Below are 13,819 nucleotides of genomic sequence, written 5' to 3'. Positions count from 1 at the left end.
TTTGTTATGCTTTATAACATGTTGTATGTATCAAATATTTAATAGAAATTAAAATATAACACAAAGAAGTGGGCTTGGAGGGTGGTGGGACCTGGTTTGTGACCCATACACTAAGTTAGACTGGGCTAGAGGAACTGCTGAGCTGAAAGTCAGTTTCCAATAACAATAGCTAACATTTGTTGTGTACTGGGGAAGGTAAACTTGGAAGAAGCTGCCTCCAAATACCCCCTCCACAGCAACTCCTGTCCTCCATGACCAGAAATAGGAGTGGGATTCATGAGGGCTTCTCGGAATCATTCACTTGTCCAGTACACATTTACTAACTCTCGCTACCAGGTCGTATGCATTGAGGCTCTGGAGGGTAGGTAAGACACACCCCTCCCTCAAGGCAGTGTTAGTTTATTTGGGAAATAGATGCCGGAACAGATAATTACAAGATCATGTGATATGTGCAGTGGTAGAGAAATACTCAGTCCAGTGGAAGTTAAGTAAATTAGTGGGATGAAAGGTAGCAAGTATTATTTGAGGAATATAAGTAAGTTTCAAAAGGAGAGAAGCTTGTATAATACACAACATTTGCAGATTTTAAGCAAGAAAAAAATGAGAATATAACCAAATAAAAAGCATTTCATAACATTCAATACTCATTCATGATAAAAGCTAGGAATAGAAGGAAAATTCCTTAACTTGATATAGGACATCTGTTAAAATTTACAGCAAACATCAAACTTAATGTTGAAACTTTGGAAATATTTCTATTAAAGTTAAGAAAAAGGCAACAATACCTGCTATCACTTACTCTAGATAGTTGGTTACATGTGCATGTGCACAAGGAGACACACCTATAGGAATGTTTATCGCAATGTTGTCGAATAGTGAAAAATTGTAGTCTGCCTAAATGTATATATAAAAAGGAGAATGATTAAATAAATTGGGGAGTAAAACTGAAAAATGAATGAACTAGAGCTACTTGTATCAGTGTAGTTGAATCTCAGTGTTGACTGAAAAGTAAGGTGTAATATATCATTCACACTGTGCATGCAGAACAATACCATGTATTTTTATGAAAATATTCGTAAGTGTAAAAACATGCGTAGGAATAATAAACACAAAGTTCAAAATACTGGTTACGTCTGAGGAGAGAGAAGGGAATGCAGTTGCATAGGGGCCTTCAGCTGTATTTGAAATATTTCATTTCTTAAAAAGAAAACATCTGTAGCAAGATTGGCAACTTATGGTTGATAATGAGTGGTAGACATTTCTTTCTTTTTTTAGTAGGCAAAATGAGCCACTGAGCAAATGTGTAGAATAAGAACGGTGATACTCAAAGGATTTAATCCTCAGACCAATCCTAAGAGGTAGGTTAGTCCCATTTGACAGTTTAGCAGAGACTTAGAAAGGTTCCATAGTTTACCTAAATTTGCACAGCTGCAATTTGCAGAGCTGGGATTTGAACCTAAGTGGTCTAGCTACCAAGCCTCATTCTTAGGGGAATGCAAGAGGGGCACATCCACTCTCGAGTGAACTGAGTGTGGGGATTGTTTTATTTGTGTCTTCTATAGGAAATGATCCGACTAGATGAAGTCCCCAATCTGAGTTCTTTAGTATCCAATTTCGATCAGCAGCAGCTTGCTAATTTCTGCCGGATTCTGGCTGTCACCATTTCAGAGATGGATACAGGGAATGATGACAAGCACACACTTCTTGCCAAAAATGCTCAGCAGAAGAAGAGCTTAAGCTTGGGGCCTTCTGCAGCTGAAATCAACCAAGGTAAAGTCTCTAAGTTCTCAGAATTTTGAGATTGTCACTCTGAGACCCCTTCCTAAATCATGTAGCTCTTTCAATATCTCTCTATATTAATTCATGTGAGGGCTCCTAGGGTCTACTTAGAGTACGTAAAATTTGTGTGTGTGTCTCTCTTCATTATTTTGGGGGACCAAGTCCATAGCCTTCATCAGATTTTGGGTAGGTCCAGAACCTCAAAAAAATTGAGAACCATTGTTTATCAGAATTACATATACGTGTACCTTTTGATCCACTCAGCCTCTTCTAGGCTTTTATCCTATAGATATATAGGATATGATGTATATTCAAGATTATTCATGGCAACATTGTAACAGCAAAAGACTAGGAACAACCTAAATGTTCAACAAGAGACTAATTTATAGAATATTTATATAATGAAAAACTGTATAGCTTTTAAGAAAATTGAATGAAGATCTCTATGTACTGATATAGAAAGATCTCCAGGGTATATTAATGGTAAAAGGGAAATGCAGAACTGTGTGTATAGTATGATGCTTTTTGTATTAAGGCAGGAGGGGGGAGTCAGATCAAATGTATTTGTTTGCTCATAGACAGTGTGCATAAAGAAACTGAAAGTATACAGAAGAAACCTAAAGTGGTTTACCTCTTGGGAGATGGCTGGAAACTGGGCAGCTGACAGCTGTGGAAGTGGGACTTCTTAGTGTATTATTTTATAAATTGTTTGATTTTAGAACTATGTGAGTATATTAGTTATTTAAATAAAATCTTATTTTAACCCATCTACCCCAGCTATTACTTTTTGGTAGCAAAAGGACTCTTTTCTATTGATAAAGTATTCTAGCCTAAGCAGATTTTGGGGAAATTTGGCATGTATCTGTTTTGGTTATAAGAGTATAAATGATCCGTATTTGAACTAAAACATTTAGTATCTTAAAAGCTAGTTCTTGAACATTTACAGGCTACAAAAACATATCACTGTGTACCTTAGGGTTGACCAAATAACCAAGGTGAAATAATAAAAATTTATCATTAAAAAGCAGCAGTAGAAAGCCATGACCGTCCTATGGCAGCCCCAATGATGCTTCAAAAACAGTACTTTGTTTCTAAAGTCCAGTTGACTGGACGTGTGCCTTCCCAGGCCTAGCTCTGCAGAATGCTAGGTGCTACACAGCAGCCTCCCTTCTAAATACTGAATATGAGTCCTCCATTAACTGTTAACTTCCTAGTTTTAGTTATGAACACCAGATGGTCATAACTGTATTTGCAGGTTATTGGAGAATATGATTTTACACGTTTTAGTCACATGTAAAAACAGAAGTATGTGAACTCTCTGGATCCTAGGTTAGTGTTTCTCCCTCCAGGCTTGTTTTTCTTCCTGAGTCCGTAGATCCAAGGCCTTCCTTGGTCTCTGTAGGCTTTTGTTTCACCTTCCTCCTTTCCTAAGACTTTTGAGTACTCATTTTAGTAAATCATAAGATATACGTTCTTAAAAAAGCGTGAATTTTATTATAAGTAAATTAACCTCGAAGCTGATTTAAACACACACATACATATACACTAACAAAAGCTCACATTTGTTAAGCTCCTGCTGTATGGCAAACTTTGAGCTAACTACTTTACCTAGAAGTGATTTTATTTAATCCTCCAAGCAGCCCTATGAAAGAGATTAGAATCCCCATTGCACAGCTTAGGAAACTGAGGGTCATAAAGGTTCAGTATTGGATACCTGTGTGCTGAGGCACGAAATAACTTTGCTCTTTTAGTTTTTCATGTAAGGAATCTGATCTGGCAGATTATTTTAATCCTTAAGTAAAACCAGCATTACCTCTCTTTCTTGGGGAATGAGGTGGTCTAGTCAGTTGGTTTTTTAAATTAACTGAGAGTTAATCTCAAGCCCAGTTTTCCTTGATTTGGGAGATTAAAAAAAGAAAGTCTTTATAAAGTGTCTAGGTTCACTTTTATACCTGTGTGGCTAACCATGATAATCTACATGTGATATTTGCTTATATCTTAGGTTGAAGCTTTATTAAATAGGTACATGACATTGTACAGGATCTGACCCTTCTCAACTCTGAACATAATTCCTATCTCCCTGCCTCCCCACCCCCACCCCACACACATTTTTCTCTGGTCAAATGCCCTGGGAAGGCCAAGGTGAACGTAACTAAGTGACTAGTAGATGAGAAAGATCTTAGTCCTCAATGTTGTCATTATTTAATTGAACTCTAGTACTGAATACTTCTAAATAGAGGTATGTGTAGTAGTCATCTCGGGCTGCCGTAACAAGACACCACAGACTGGGTGGCTTAAATAATAGAAATTCATTTTCTCACAGTTCTGGAGGCTGGACATCCAAGGTAAAGTGCCATCAGCATTGGTTTCTAATGATGCGCCTCTTCCTAGTTTGCAGACAACTGCCTTCTCACTGTGTCTGCACATGGCCTTCCTCTATGTATGCACAGAGAGAGAAGAGAGATCTCTTCCTCTTGTGTAAGGACACCAGTCCTATTGGCTTAGAGTCCCACTCTTTTGACCTCATTTAATTACCTCCCTAAAGGCTCTGTCTTCAAATACAGTCATGTGGTGGGTTAGGGCTTCAACGTATGAATTTGAGGGGGAGGGAACAATTCAGTCCATAACAGTATGGAAAGCTAAAGTGTGTAGGATGTTGCCAAAATGTTTTGTTTTTAATCAACTGTGGCTGTGAACTAGTTTTCTTGCCCAGTGAAATGATGATTTATACTATCTTCCTGGAGCTCAGATAATAAAAATGTCAGAGCCTTTTTGGGCTTCTCAGAACTGCCAGTTGTCCCTTCTGTCAGTTCAGATGGGAACAGATTGTTCTATCTGGAGAGAAAAAATCATTCAAGATTTTAGAGATTTAGATGAAGCCACAGACCAGATAATTATCAATTTATAGGTGACACCAAGCTGAGAGGGGCTGATTTATGCAACACATGAGCTAGGATGGAATTCAGAATCATCTGAGAAAGCCGGAAAGCAGAGCTTAAACTGTGAGAGGAGAATTTACATGAGTATTTTGGAAATACTGATGTATTAATATGAGGAGAGAAGAGGCTTTTGTAGACATTCTCAGAAGTTTAGGTGTTTTAGTTGTCAACTAGTGTTAAACTAACATTAACCAACAGTATGTGTTAGCTACTGATAAGGCTTTGAGAATTACAAAGACTGTATGATGCTGGTGTGCCAGTTCCCTGAGATTGTATATAAGCTGATGAGTGTAATTGGGCCAGTGATGTTTTTGGAGGGGAGAGAATCCATAGCTTCATCAGCTGTTCAAGAGATGAGTGACTCACGAAAGCTCAGGAATCTCTGGGGTGGTGACAGTCAGTCCCTGAACTCTGAATGCTGGCCAGGTCCCATCTGAAGGGCTGTGTTTAAGTGTGCAGGGTGGGCACACTGAGTCTTAGGAACTGTCCTGTGAGGAACAGTTAAACTGGAGCTGTTTACCCTGGAGAAAAGAGGCGTGAAAATAAAAATCTAGCTTTGTGAAGATTTTCATGTAGAATCCAAACTCTTTTATTTACTTATTTTTGGGAAAAAGTAATACATATCTAAGGTGTTTTAAAAATTCAAAAAGTACAAAAGGAACAGGAGGTGTACAGTACAAAGTCTGTTCCCCGCCCCATGCAGCCTGTTACCTTTTTCTCATGTGTCCCTCCAGAGCTATTCTGTACATGCCCAATCATGGGGGTGGAGGAGGGAGAGAGAGAGATGGGCTCATCCCTGTTTGTACAGATGGTGATGTAAATAGGCACCATTCTCCCCACAGCTTTTTTCACTTAACTTTATCTTGTAAAGCATTCCATTCCAGTACATATAGAATTATCTGATTCCTTTTTACAACTACGTAGTATTCCAGTGTATGTGTGTACCATAATTTATTTAACCAGTCTCCTATTGATGAAAATTTGGTTTATTTCAAGTCTTTGTGCCTACAAAAAACAACCTTTTGTATAGAATACAATATGCTGGATATTTGCCTTTTAAGCTTTGATAGATGTTGACAGATTAACCCTCCAGAGAAATTACTAGTTCATCTTCCCACCCTGTACACACTTGCCAGTACAGGGCCTTTTTAAACTTCATGGTGTTTGTCGAGCTGATAAGTAAAAAATGGTATCTCAGAAGAAACCAAAAAACCCAAAAGCTGTCTCAGTGGTTTTTTTAATTGATGTGAAAGTCACATAACAAAATTAACCATTTAAGTGAACAGTTCAGTTCCATTTAGTACATTTACAATTTGTGCACCCGCCAGCTTCATCTAGTCCCAGGAACATGTTCATCACCCTCAGAGGGAGCTCCATTTACGTTAGGCGGTTATTCCCCATCCCTGCAGCTCCTGGTAACCCACCTGCTTTCTGTCTGTGGATTCTGTCTTCTGGATATTTCTTATAAATGGAATTGTACAATATGTGACCTTTTGTATCATGTATCGTGCTTCTTTCACTTGGCCTGATGTTTTTGAGGTCGATCCACGCTGTAGCATGTCAGTGTTTGATTCCTTTACATGGCTGAATAATATTCATTGTATGTATAGTACAGTTTGTTTATCCGTTCATCCGTTGATGGATGTTGGGTTTTTTTTCTCCTTTTTGGCTATTGTGAATAGTGCTGCTATGGACATGTCTGTACATGTATTTGTTTGAGCACCTGTTTTCAGTTCTCTTGGATATATACTTAGGAATGGAATTGCTGGGTCATATGGTAATTCTGTTTGACTTTTTGAGGAAAAGTTAATATTAATGTAGTTTTAATTAGCTTTCTTTGATTTGACTGAGGTCAAACATTATTTTATAGTTACTAACTAATTTATAAAGGATGGAAAGGGGGCTAAGATTATTTGTCAAGCTCTGTGCTGGGACTGAATTTGTATGACTTCATATAATCCTCCTGACTAATTCCTTTGTTTTATTTTATTGATTTTTTTTTTTTGAGGAAGATTAGTCCTGAGCTAACATCTGCCAGCAATCCTCCTCTTTTTTGCTGAGGAAGACTGGCCCTGAACCAACATCCGTGCCCATCTTCCTCTACTTTATATGTTGGACGCCTATCACAGCATGGCCTGACAAGCAGCCCATAGGTCCACACCCAGGATCCGAACCGGTGAACCTCGGGCCACTGAATCAGAACGTGCGAACTTAACTGCTGTGCCACCAGGCCGGTCCTTATTTTACTTTTAAAGAATTTTCTTGGTGCCAGCCTGGTGGCATAGTGGTTAAGTTTGTGCACTCCACTTCAGCGGCCTGGGGTTTGCAGGGTTAGAGCTTGGGCACAGACCTAGCACCGCTCGTCAGCCACACTGTGGCAGCATCCCGCATAAAATAGAGGAAAATTGGTACAGATGTTAGCTCAGCAACAATCTTCCTCAAGCAAAAAGAGGAAGATTGGCAAAAGATGTTAGTTCAAGGCCACTCTTCCTCACAAAAAAACAAAGAATTTTCTTTAATATTATATTCTTTTGAGTTTTCCTTGAAAATTTTTCATTATGGGAAACTTCACACATGTTACAGTAGAGACATATATATATATGACACATAAAACACTATAATGAGCCCCATTTACCCATCACCTTGCTTCAACAATTGTCAGCTGATGGCCTCTCTTTATCTTTACCCCTCCTCACTCCTCCCTACCTCATTTTGGATTATTTTGAAGCAAATCCCAGATATCATAAAATTTTACCTATATATATTTCAGTGTTTCTACAAGATAATGATTCTTTTTAAATGTAATTCCAATACCATATTAAACTCACTCAAAATTAATAGTAGTATCTTGATATTATGAAATATCTAGTTAGTTAATTTTTGATTAGATGATAGGTTCACATGGTTCAAAAAAAATCTACAGATTCAAAAAAGTGTTTGCTGAAGAGTCTCCCTCCCTCTCTTATTCCCAGTGTCCTAATTCTCTTTGCCTTTGGCAACCGCTGCTGTTTTCTGTCCTTCCAGGAAGATTTAATGCACATACAGGCAAATGTGTAGAGACATTAGCCCTTATTTTAAAGAAGGTTAAGTGATGGAGCCAAGATTTGAATCTGGATTTCCCTGCCTCCAGAGTGTATTATGTTCTCTTATGCTGATCATAATTTCCATCTGACTCATTATTGTAAAATGGGATTCGTGGAGATAGGAGTTGGGTAATTATTCAGTTTCTTTACCTAAAAAAGAAAAAAAGAGTTCTTTTTTCCTGCCAGTACATGTTTGTTACAGGAAAATCAAACTGTAGATAAGTTATTTTAAAAGGAGCACTTACATCCTCTCTTATTCAGGAACAACCACAGTAAATACCTTGGTATATGTCCTTCCATTCTTTATTTATTTTTTAATTTTTTTAGTGAGGAACATTGGCCTTGAACTAACATCTGTTGCCAATCTTCCTCTTTTTGCTTGAAGATTGTCACTGAGCTAACATCTGTGCCAGTCTTCCTCTATTTTGTATGTGGGACACCTCCACAGCATGGTTTGATTAGCAGTGGGTAAGTCATGCCTGGGATCTGAACCCACAAACCCCGGGCTGCCAAAGCGGAGCTTGCAAACTTAACCGCTATGCCACTGGGCTGGCCCTCCTTCCATTCTTTATGTGTATATTATGTGCATATTTAAAAAAGCAAATTTTTGAAGAAAATGGGCTTAAACCAATATTGTTTAGTAATTTTTTTCTTTAACAAGTAAATTTGAACATCTTTTTAAAGTCACTTTATAAAGTTGTATGTGTCATCATTCTTAGTGTCTGTGTTGTGTTCCATTTTATTGAATATATTGTATTTAATCATTATGCTATTAATACCACCATGTAGTTATCTCCACCTTTTGCTATTATAGAAACCACATCAGTGACCATCTTTTTAAAGATATCTTTGTATATATTATTGGTTATTTCCTCATGGGAAATTCCCAGAAATGAACCTCTTGGCTCAAAGAGGCACAGATTTAAGACATAAAAGTTATTCCAGTTTATATTCTCACCAGTAAATATAAGGAAACCTCTTTCCCTGCACCTGCTAAAATTGAACTTCTTTCTATAACTTAATTACTCTTTTACCTTGGCCTGGCATTTCATTTTAAAGGGAAGCTCTGACTATTTGCTATTAGAATAAGAATCATTCCTATTATGCAGGTAAGGATCAGGCTGTTTGTTGAGGACTTTAGAGCTGATCTCTGTTTTGAAAAGTCTCTCTTGTTTTCTCCTTGACAGCGGCCCTTCTTAGCATCCCTGGCTTTGTTGAGCGGCTTTGCAAGCTGGCGACTCGAAAGGTGTCAGAGTCAACAGGCACAGCCAGCTTTCTTCAGGAGTTGGAGGAGTGGTACACATGGCTAGACAATGCTTTGGTGCTGGATGCCCTGATGCGAGTGGCTAATGAGGAATCTGAGCACAATCAAGGTACTTGGGTGGGTCTTCTGAGAGATGGGGAGCTTTCCCTTGAGCTCCTGCATCCATTCTTGACCTCTTTTCCAAGGAGGATTAATTGAAATTTACTCAAAGTAAACTTTTCCCCAGGATAGTTCTAGATCATGACAGTTAAGACACTTCTGATAGCTAGTGACAGAAACCTCTTTGAACTCAATCAAAGTGGACCTGATTGCAGGGAGGAGGGACTGACTGGAACCAATAACCAGAGCATTCTTAGGAACCCAGAGAGTTCTTTCTCTCTGTCGTCTTCTTTCTGTATGGGTCTTTAGTCTTCTCTCTGTCCTGGTGAGTAGGCTGTCTAATAAGTGAACAGACTCCTAATCTCAGCTCTAGTTTCCTGGTGAAGGACTCTGGCTCATCTTGGGTGGGGTGCTCAACCCTGAAGCAGTTGACTCTGGCTAGCAGGATAGGGTCAGATTGTATAAACCCAGGATTTCTCGCTGTAATCATGCAAATAAAAGTGAAGGGAGGAGTTCTGTTTCCAGGATGGCAGTGTGTGCAGAGCTCTGCGGACCTGCTCCCCAGTGAAGCTATAAACAAAAACAACAAAAACCATCCATGTGGAGTCTGTAAGTTGTTCTAAGAGCATACAGCAAATGAAGAAACATTTCTTCAAGAAAATTTACTGAAATTCAATGAGAACAGTGAGAGTCTGTGACATTGGAAGTTCCGCTTGATGGAAGTTCCACTCTGGGCAGGTGTGGCCCAAAAGGCAGGTGTGGCTCCCTCTCCCTGTAACTCCCAGACAGGGAATATGGTATCTCATTGAGAGTGCAGCAGGCCACCAGCTTTTCTCATCCCCTCCAGCTTTGAGTTGAAGAGGCTAAATTCTTTTTTTTTTTTTTTTTTTTTGATGAAGATTGGCCCTGAGCTGATATCTGTGCCCGTCTTCCTCTACTTTATATGTGGGATGCCTGCCACAGCATGGCTTGATAAGCAGTGCTAAGGTCCATGCCTGGGATCCAAACCTGTGAGCCCCAGGCCACCAAAGTGGAGCACGTGAACTTAACTGCTACGCCACCAGGCTGGCCCCAAAAAGGCTAAATTCTTGATAGGTATAACCAAGAGGTCAGGGACTCCTTTCTTGTTTTTTTTCTCCCGACATTATTGAGATATAATTGATTTATAACGTTGTGTAAGTTTGAAGTGTATAGCATGTTGATTTGATACATTTGTATACTGCAAAATGATTACCATCTTAGCATTAGCTAACACCTCCATCTTACCACATAATTATCATTTCTTTCTTATGGTAAGAACATTTAAGATCTGCTCTCTTAGCATCAGTCAAATATTAGCTATAATCACCATGCTGTATGTTGGATCCCCAGAATTTGTTAATCTTATAACTGGAAATTTGTACCCTTTAACTAATTATTTCCCCATTTTCCCCACTCCCAACCCCTGGTGACACCACTCTACGCTGTTTCTCGAAGTTTGGGTTTTATAGATTCCACATATAAGTGATAAATACAGTATTTTTCTGTCTAGGTCTGACTTTACTTCACTTAATTCACGTAATGCCAGGTGCTCCTTTCCTCCACCTACCTCCATACTAAACTTATAGTATGGAAACTCTACCCAAGGCCCAGCAGGCCAAGAATTCTATGGTCCCTATTGCCCTTGCCCCAGCTCACTTGTAGGACAGAGGTTCCATGCAGGGAGATGCGAACTGAGAAGACTAGAGGCTACCAACTCTGCTCAGAGTAGTGGCACTGAGATTTTGCCAGAAGGAGAGGTAATAGAAGGTAGGGAAGTTCAAGCCTAAGGGCATTCTCAAAAACACTGTAGATTTTGGTGGTAAGCAAATAACAGAAGGGTGTTAGCTCTCAAGGGAGCACAAAAAGCTGAACCATAGGCCGGGTAGTTCACCAGCAAGAAGCAGGGAAACAGCTAAGAAGAGCTCTTCTGAGATCAGAAGCAACCTCACCCTCAAAACCCAGCCCTGCCCGAATTTAATTGAATCAGACTTTCAAGCAGTTTATGCTTCCAAGCAATGTCAATAAAACAGTAGAGGGGCTGGCTCCGTGGCTGAGTGGTTAAGTTCGCGCGCTCCGCTGCAGTGGCCCAGGGTTCGGATCCTGGGCGCGGACATGGCACTGCTCCTCAGGCCATGTTGAGGCAGCGTCCCACATCCCACAACTAGAAGGGCCTGCAACTAAGATATACAACTATGTATGGGGGGTTTGGGAAGATAAAGCAGAAAAAAAACAAAAAAGCAGTAGAGCATTCAGCCAGCAGTTAGTGGAGCCTGACAGCTGAGTTTTATGCCAAATGAGGCAGAAAGCTTAACAGAGAGATCAGGGAAAGAGCCAAAGAGAGCCGTGTTAAAACAGTGTCATCCAGGGAGACTGCTCATGCACATGGCCTCACTCTCTGAGGTGCTCGCCAAAGGGCTCATCAGTACGTGGAGAAACAGACTTTATTGAAATAGGTTAGCCAGATCAGTAAACAAACAAAACTAAATAATACCAAGCCCTGAAGGAGAGGAAGGGGGATCAGTATCCAGAGTTGCTACAATATTTACCTAAAATATCCAGTTTTTAGCAAATTATGGGGTGCAAAGAAACAAAGTATGACCCCTACACAGAAGAAAGCAGACAACAGAAATTGCCTGTCAGAGGGCCCAGATACCAGATTAACAGAAACTTCAAAGCAGCCATCATGAGTATTGTCAAAGAACTGAAGGAAACTGCTCAAAGAATTACAGGAACCTATGATGATCAAATAGAGAATATCAATAAAGAGGAGATAATAAAAAAAAGCCTAATGGAAGTTCTAGAGCTAAAAAGTATAACTGGAATGAAAAATTCACTGAAAGCAGGAAAAATATTCAAAGAAGTAATGGCTGAAAACTTCCCAGATTTGATGAAAAGCATTAATATACACATCTGAGAAGCTCAAAGTACTGCAAGTAGGATATACTCAGAAATTTACACCCAGACACATCATAATAAAAATGCTGAAACACAAGCAGAAAATCTTGAAGGTGTCAAGAGAAAAACAACTTACCATGTTCCAGTATTCCAGCAAGATTAATAGCTGACTTCTTATCGGAAATAATAGAAGCCAGAAGGCAGTGAGATGACATATTCCAAGTGCTGAAGGAAAAAACTCAACCAAGAATTATATCCAGCAAAACTTTCAGAAATGGAGGTGAAATAAAGACATTTCTAGATAAATAAAAACTTAGAGAATTCATTACTAACAGACCTGCCTTATGAGAAATATCAAAGGGAGTTCTTCAGGCTGAAAGCAAGTGACTTCAGATGGTAATTTAAATCCACATGAAAAAACAAAGAACGTCAGTAAAGGTAATTATATAATTATAAAAGACAGTATAAATGCATATTTCTTCTCCTTTTCTTAACTAATTTAAAGAGCAGTTGTGTAAAACCTTATGTTTATAATTATGTTGTTGAACCTGTAACATATAGAAATGTAATATATTTGATAATAACAGCACAGAAAAAGTGGATGGGACCAAAGTTGTATTGGAGTAAGGAAGTTATACCAGATGGTAACTCAAATGGACAGGAATCAGTGAAGAGAACCAAAATGGTAAATGAGAGATCAATAAAATAAACTCTGTAAATATTTACTTGTTCTCCTTTCTTTTCTCAGCTTCTTTGACAGACATAAAATTATATAAAGTAATAAGTATAACATTGTAACATATAACAGTATATATACAGTGTATTATAGTACAATATATTGTATTGTTGGGTTGTTAACATATGTAGATGTATGCATAACAATAACAGCACCAAAAGGGGGAAGAGGGTATAGAGCTGTAGGACTCTGGGGTTAAGTCAGTGTGAATCTGAGAAAGATCTGTCAAGATGTATATGGCGAGCCCTGTAGCAACTGCTAAGAAAGGGACTTTAAAAATAATGTTATACTAGAAAATATTCACTCAGTGCAAAAGAAGGCATTAAAGGAGACATGGAGAAATTAAACACATGAGATATATAGAAGACGAAAAGTAAAAAGGCAGAAATAAGTCCAACTTTGTCAATAACACCATTAAATGTGAATGGATTAAACAATTCATTCAAAAAACAGATTGTCATATTGGAGTTTTAAAAAGATCCAATTATATACAGCTTACAGGAGACACACTTTCTATTAAAGATAGAAAGGAAGTAAAGTATAGAAAAAGATGTATTATAGGAAGAGCAACCATAAGAAAGCTGGAGTGGCTGTACTAAAGACACTTTAAAAATGCTGTCAGAGATAAAAAGGGACATTTTGTCAAGAAGATATAACAGTTATATATGCATCTAACAACAGAGCCAAAAAGAAATAAATGAAGCAAAAACTAACAGATTTGAAGAGAGAAATAACAGTTCAATAATAATAGTTGGAGACTTTAATATCCCACTTTCAATAATGGATAGAACAACTGTACAGAAGATCAACAAGGAAATAAGAGACTTGAAGAACACTATAAACGAACTAGACTTAACAGTTATGTATGGAACGCTCTACTCAACAACTGCAGGATGTCCCCTCTTCTGAAGTGCACATGGAGTGTTCTCCAGGATAGTCCATATGCTAAGCTGTAAAAAATCCTCAGTAAAGTTAAAAGAATTAAAATTATACAAACTGTGTA

At 38.5% G+C, this 13,819-nt stretch overlaps 1 protein-coding gene across 4 annotated transcripts in view; it reads left to right on the top strand.

The window, feature by feature from the left end:
• Positions 1-13,819, top strand: part of TRPC4AP (transient receptor potential cation channel subfamily C member 4 associated protein) — a 70,164-nt gene that overhangs the window by 35,240 nt on the left and 21,105 nt on the right. For all 4 annotated transcript variants that reach the window (XM_023626434.2, XM_023626435.2, XM_070247405.1 and 1 more), the window contains 2 exons: positions 1,563-1,770; positions 8,989-9,174. In XM_023626434.2, the coding sequence (XP_023482202.1) occupies positions 1,563-1,770; positions 8,989-9,174 (394 nt within the window). The remainder of the gene's footprint in view (positions 1-1,562; positions 1,771-8,988; positions 9,175-13,819) is intronic.

The sequence above is a fragment of the Equus caballus genome, chromosome 22 (genome assembly GCF_041296265.1).
Source record: "Equus caballus isolate H_3958 breed thoroughbred chromosome 22, TB-T2T, whole genome shotgun sequence".
In the NCBI taxonomy this organism is placed as follows: domain Eukaryota; kingdom Metazoa; phylum Chordata; class Mammalia; order Perissodactyla; family Equidae; genus Equus; species Equus caballus.
Note: the sequence above shows the minus strand (reverse complement) of the source record. Positions and strands in the feature narration are given on the sequence as shown.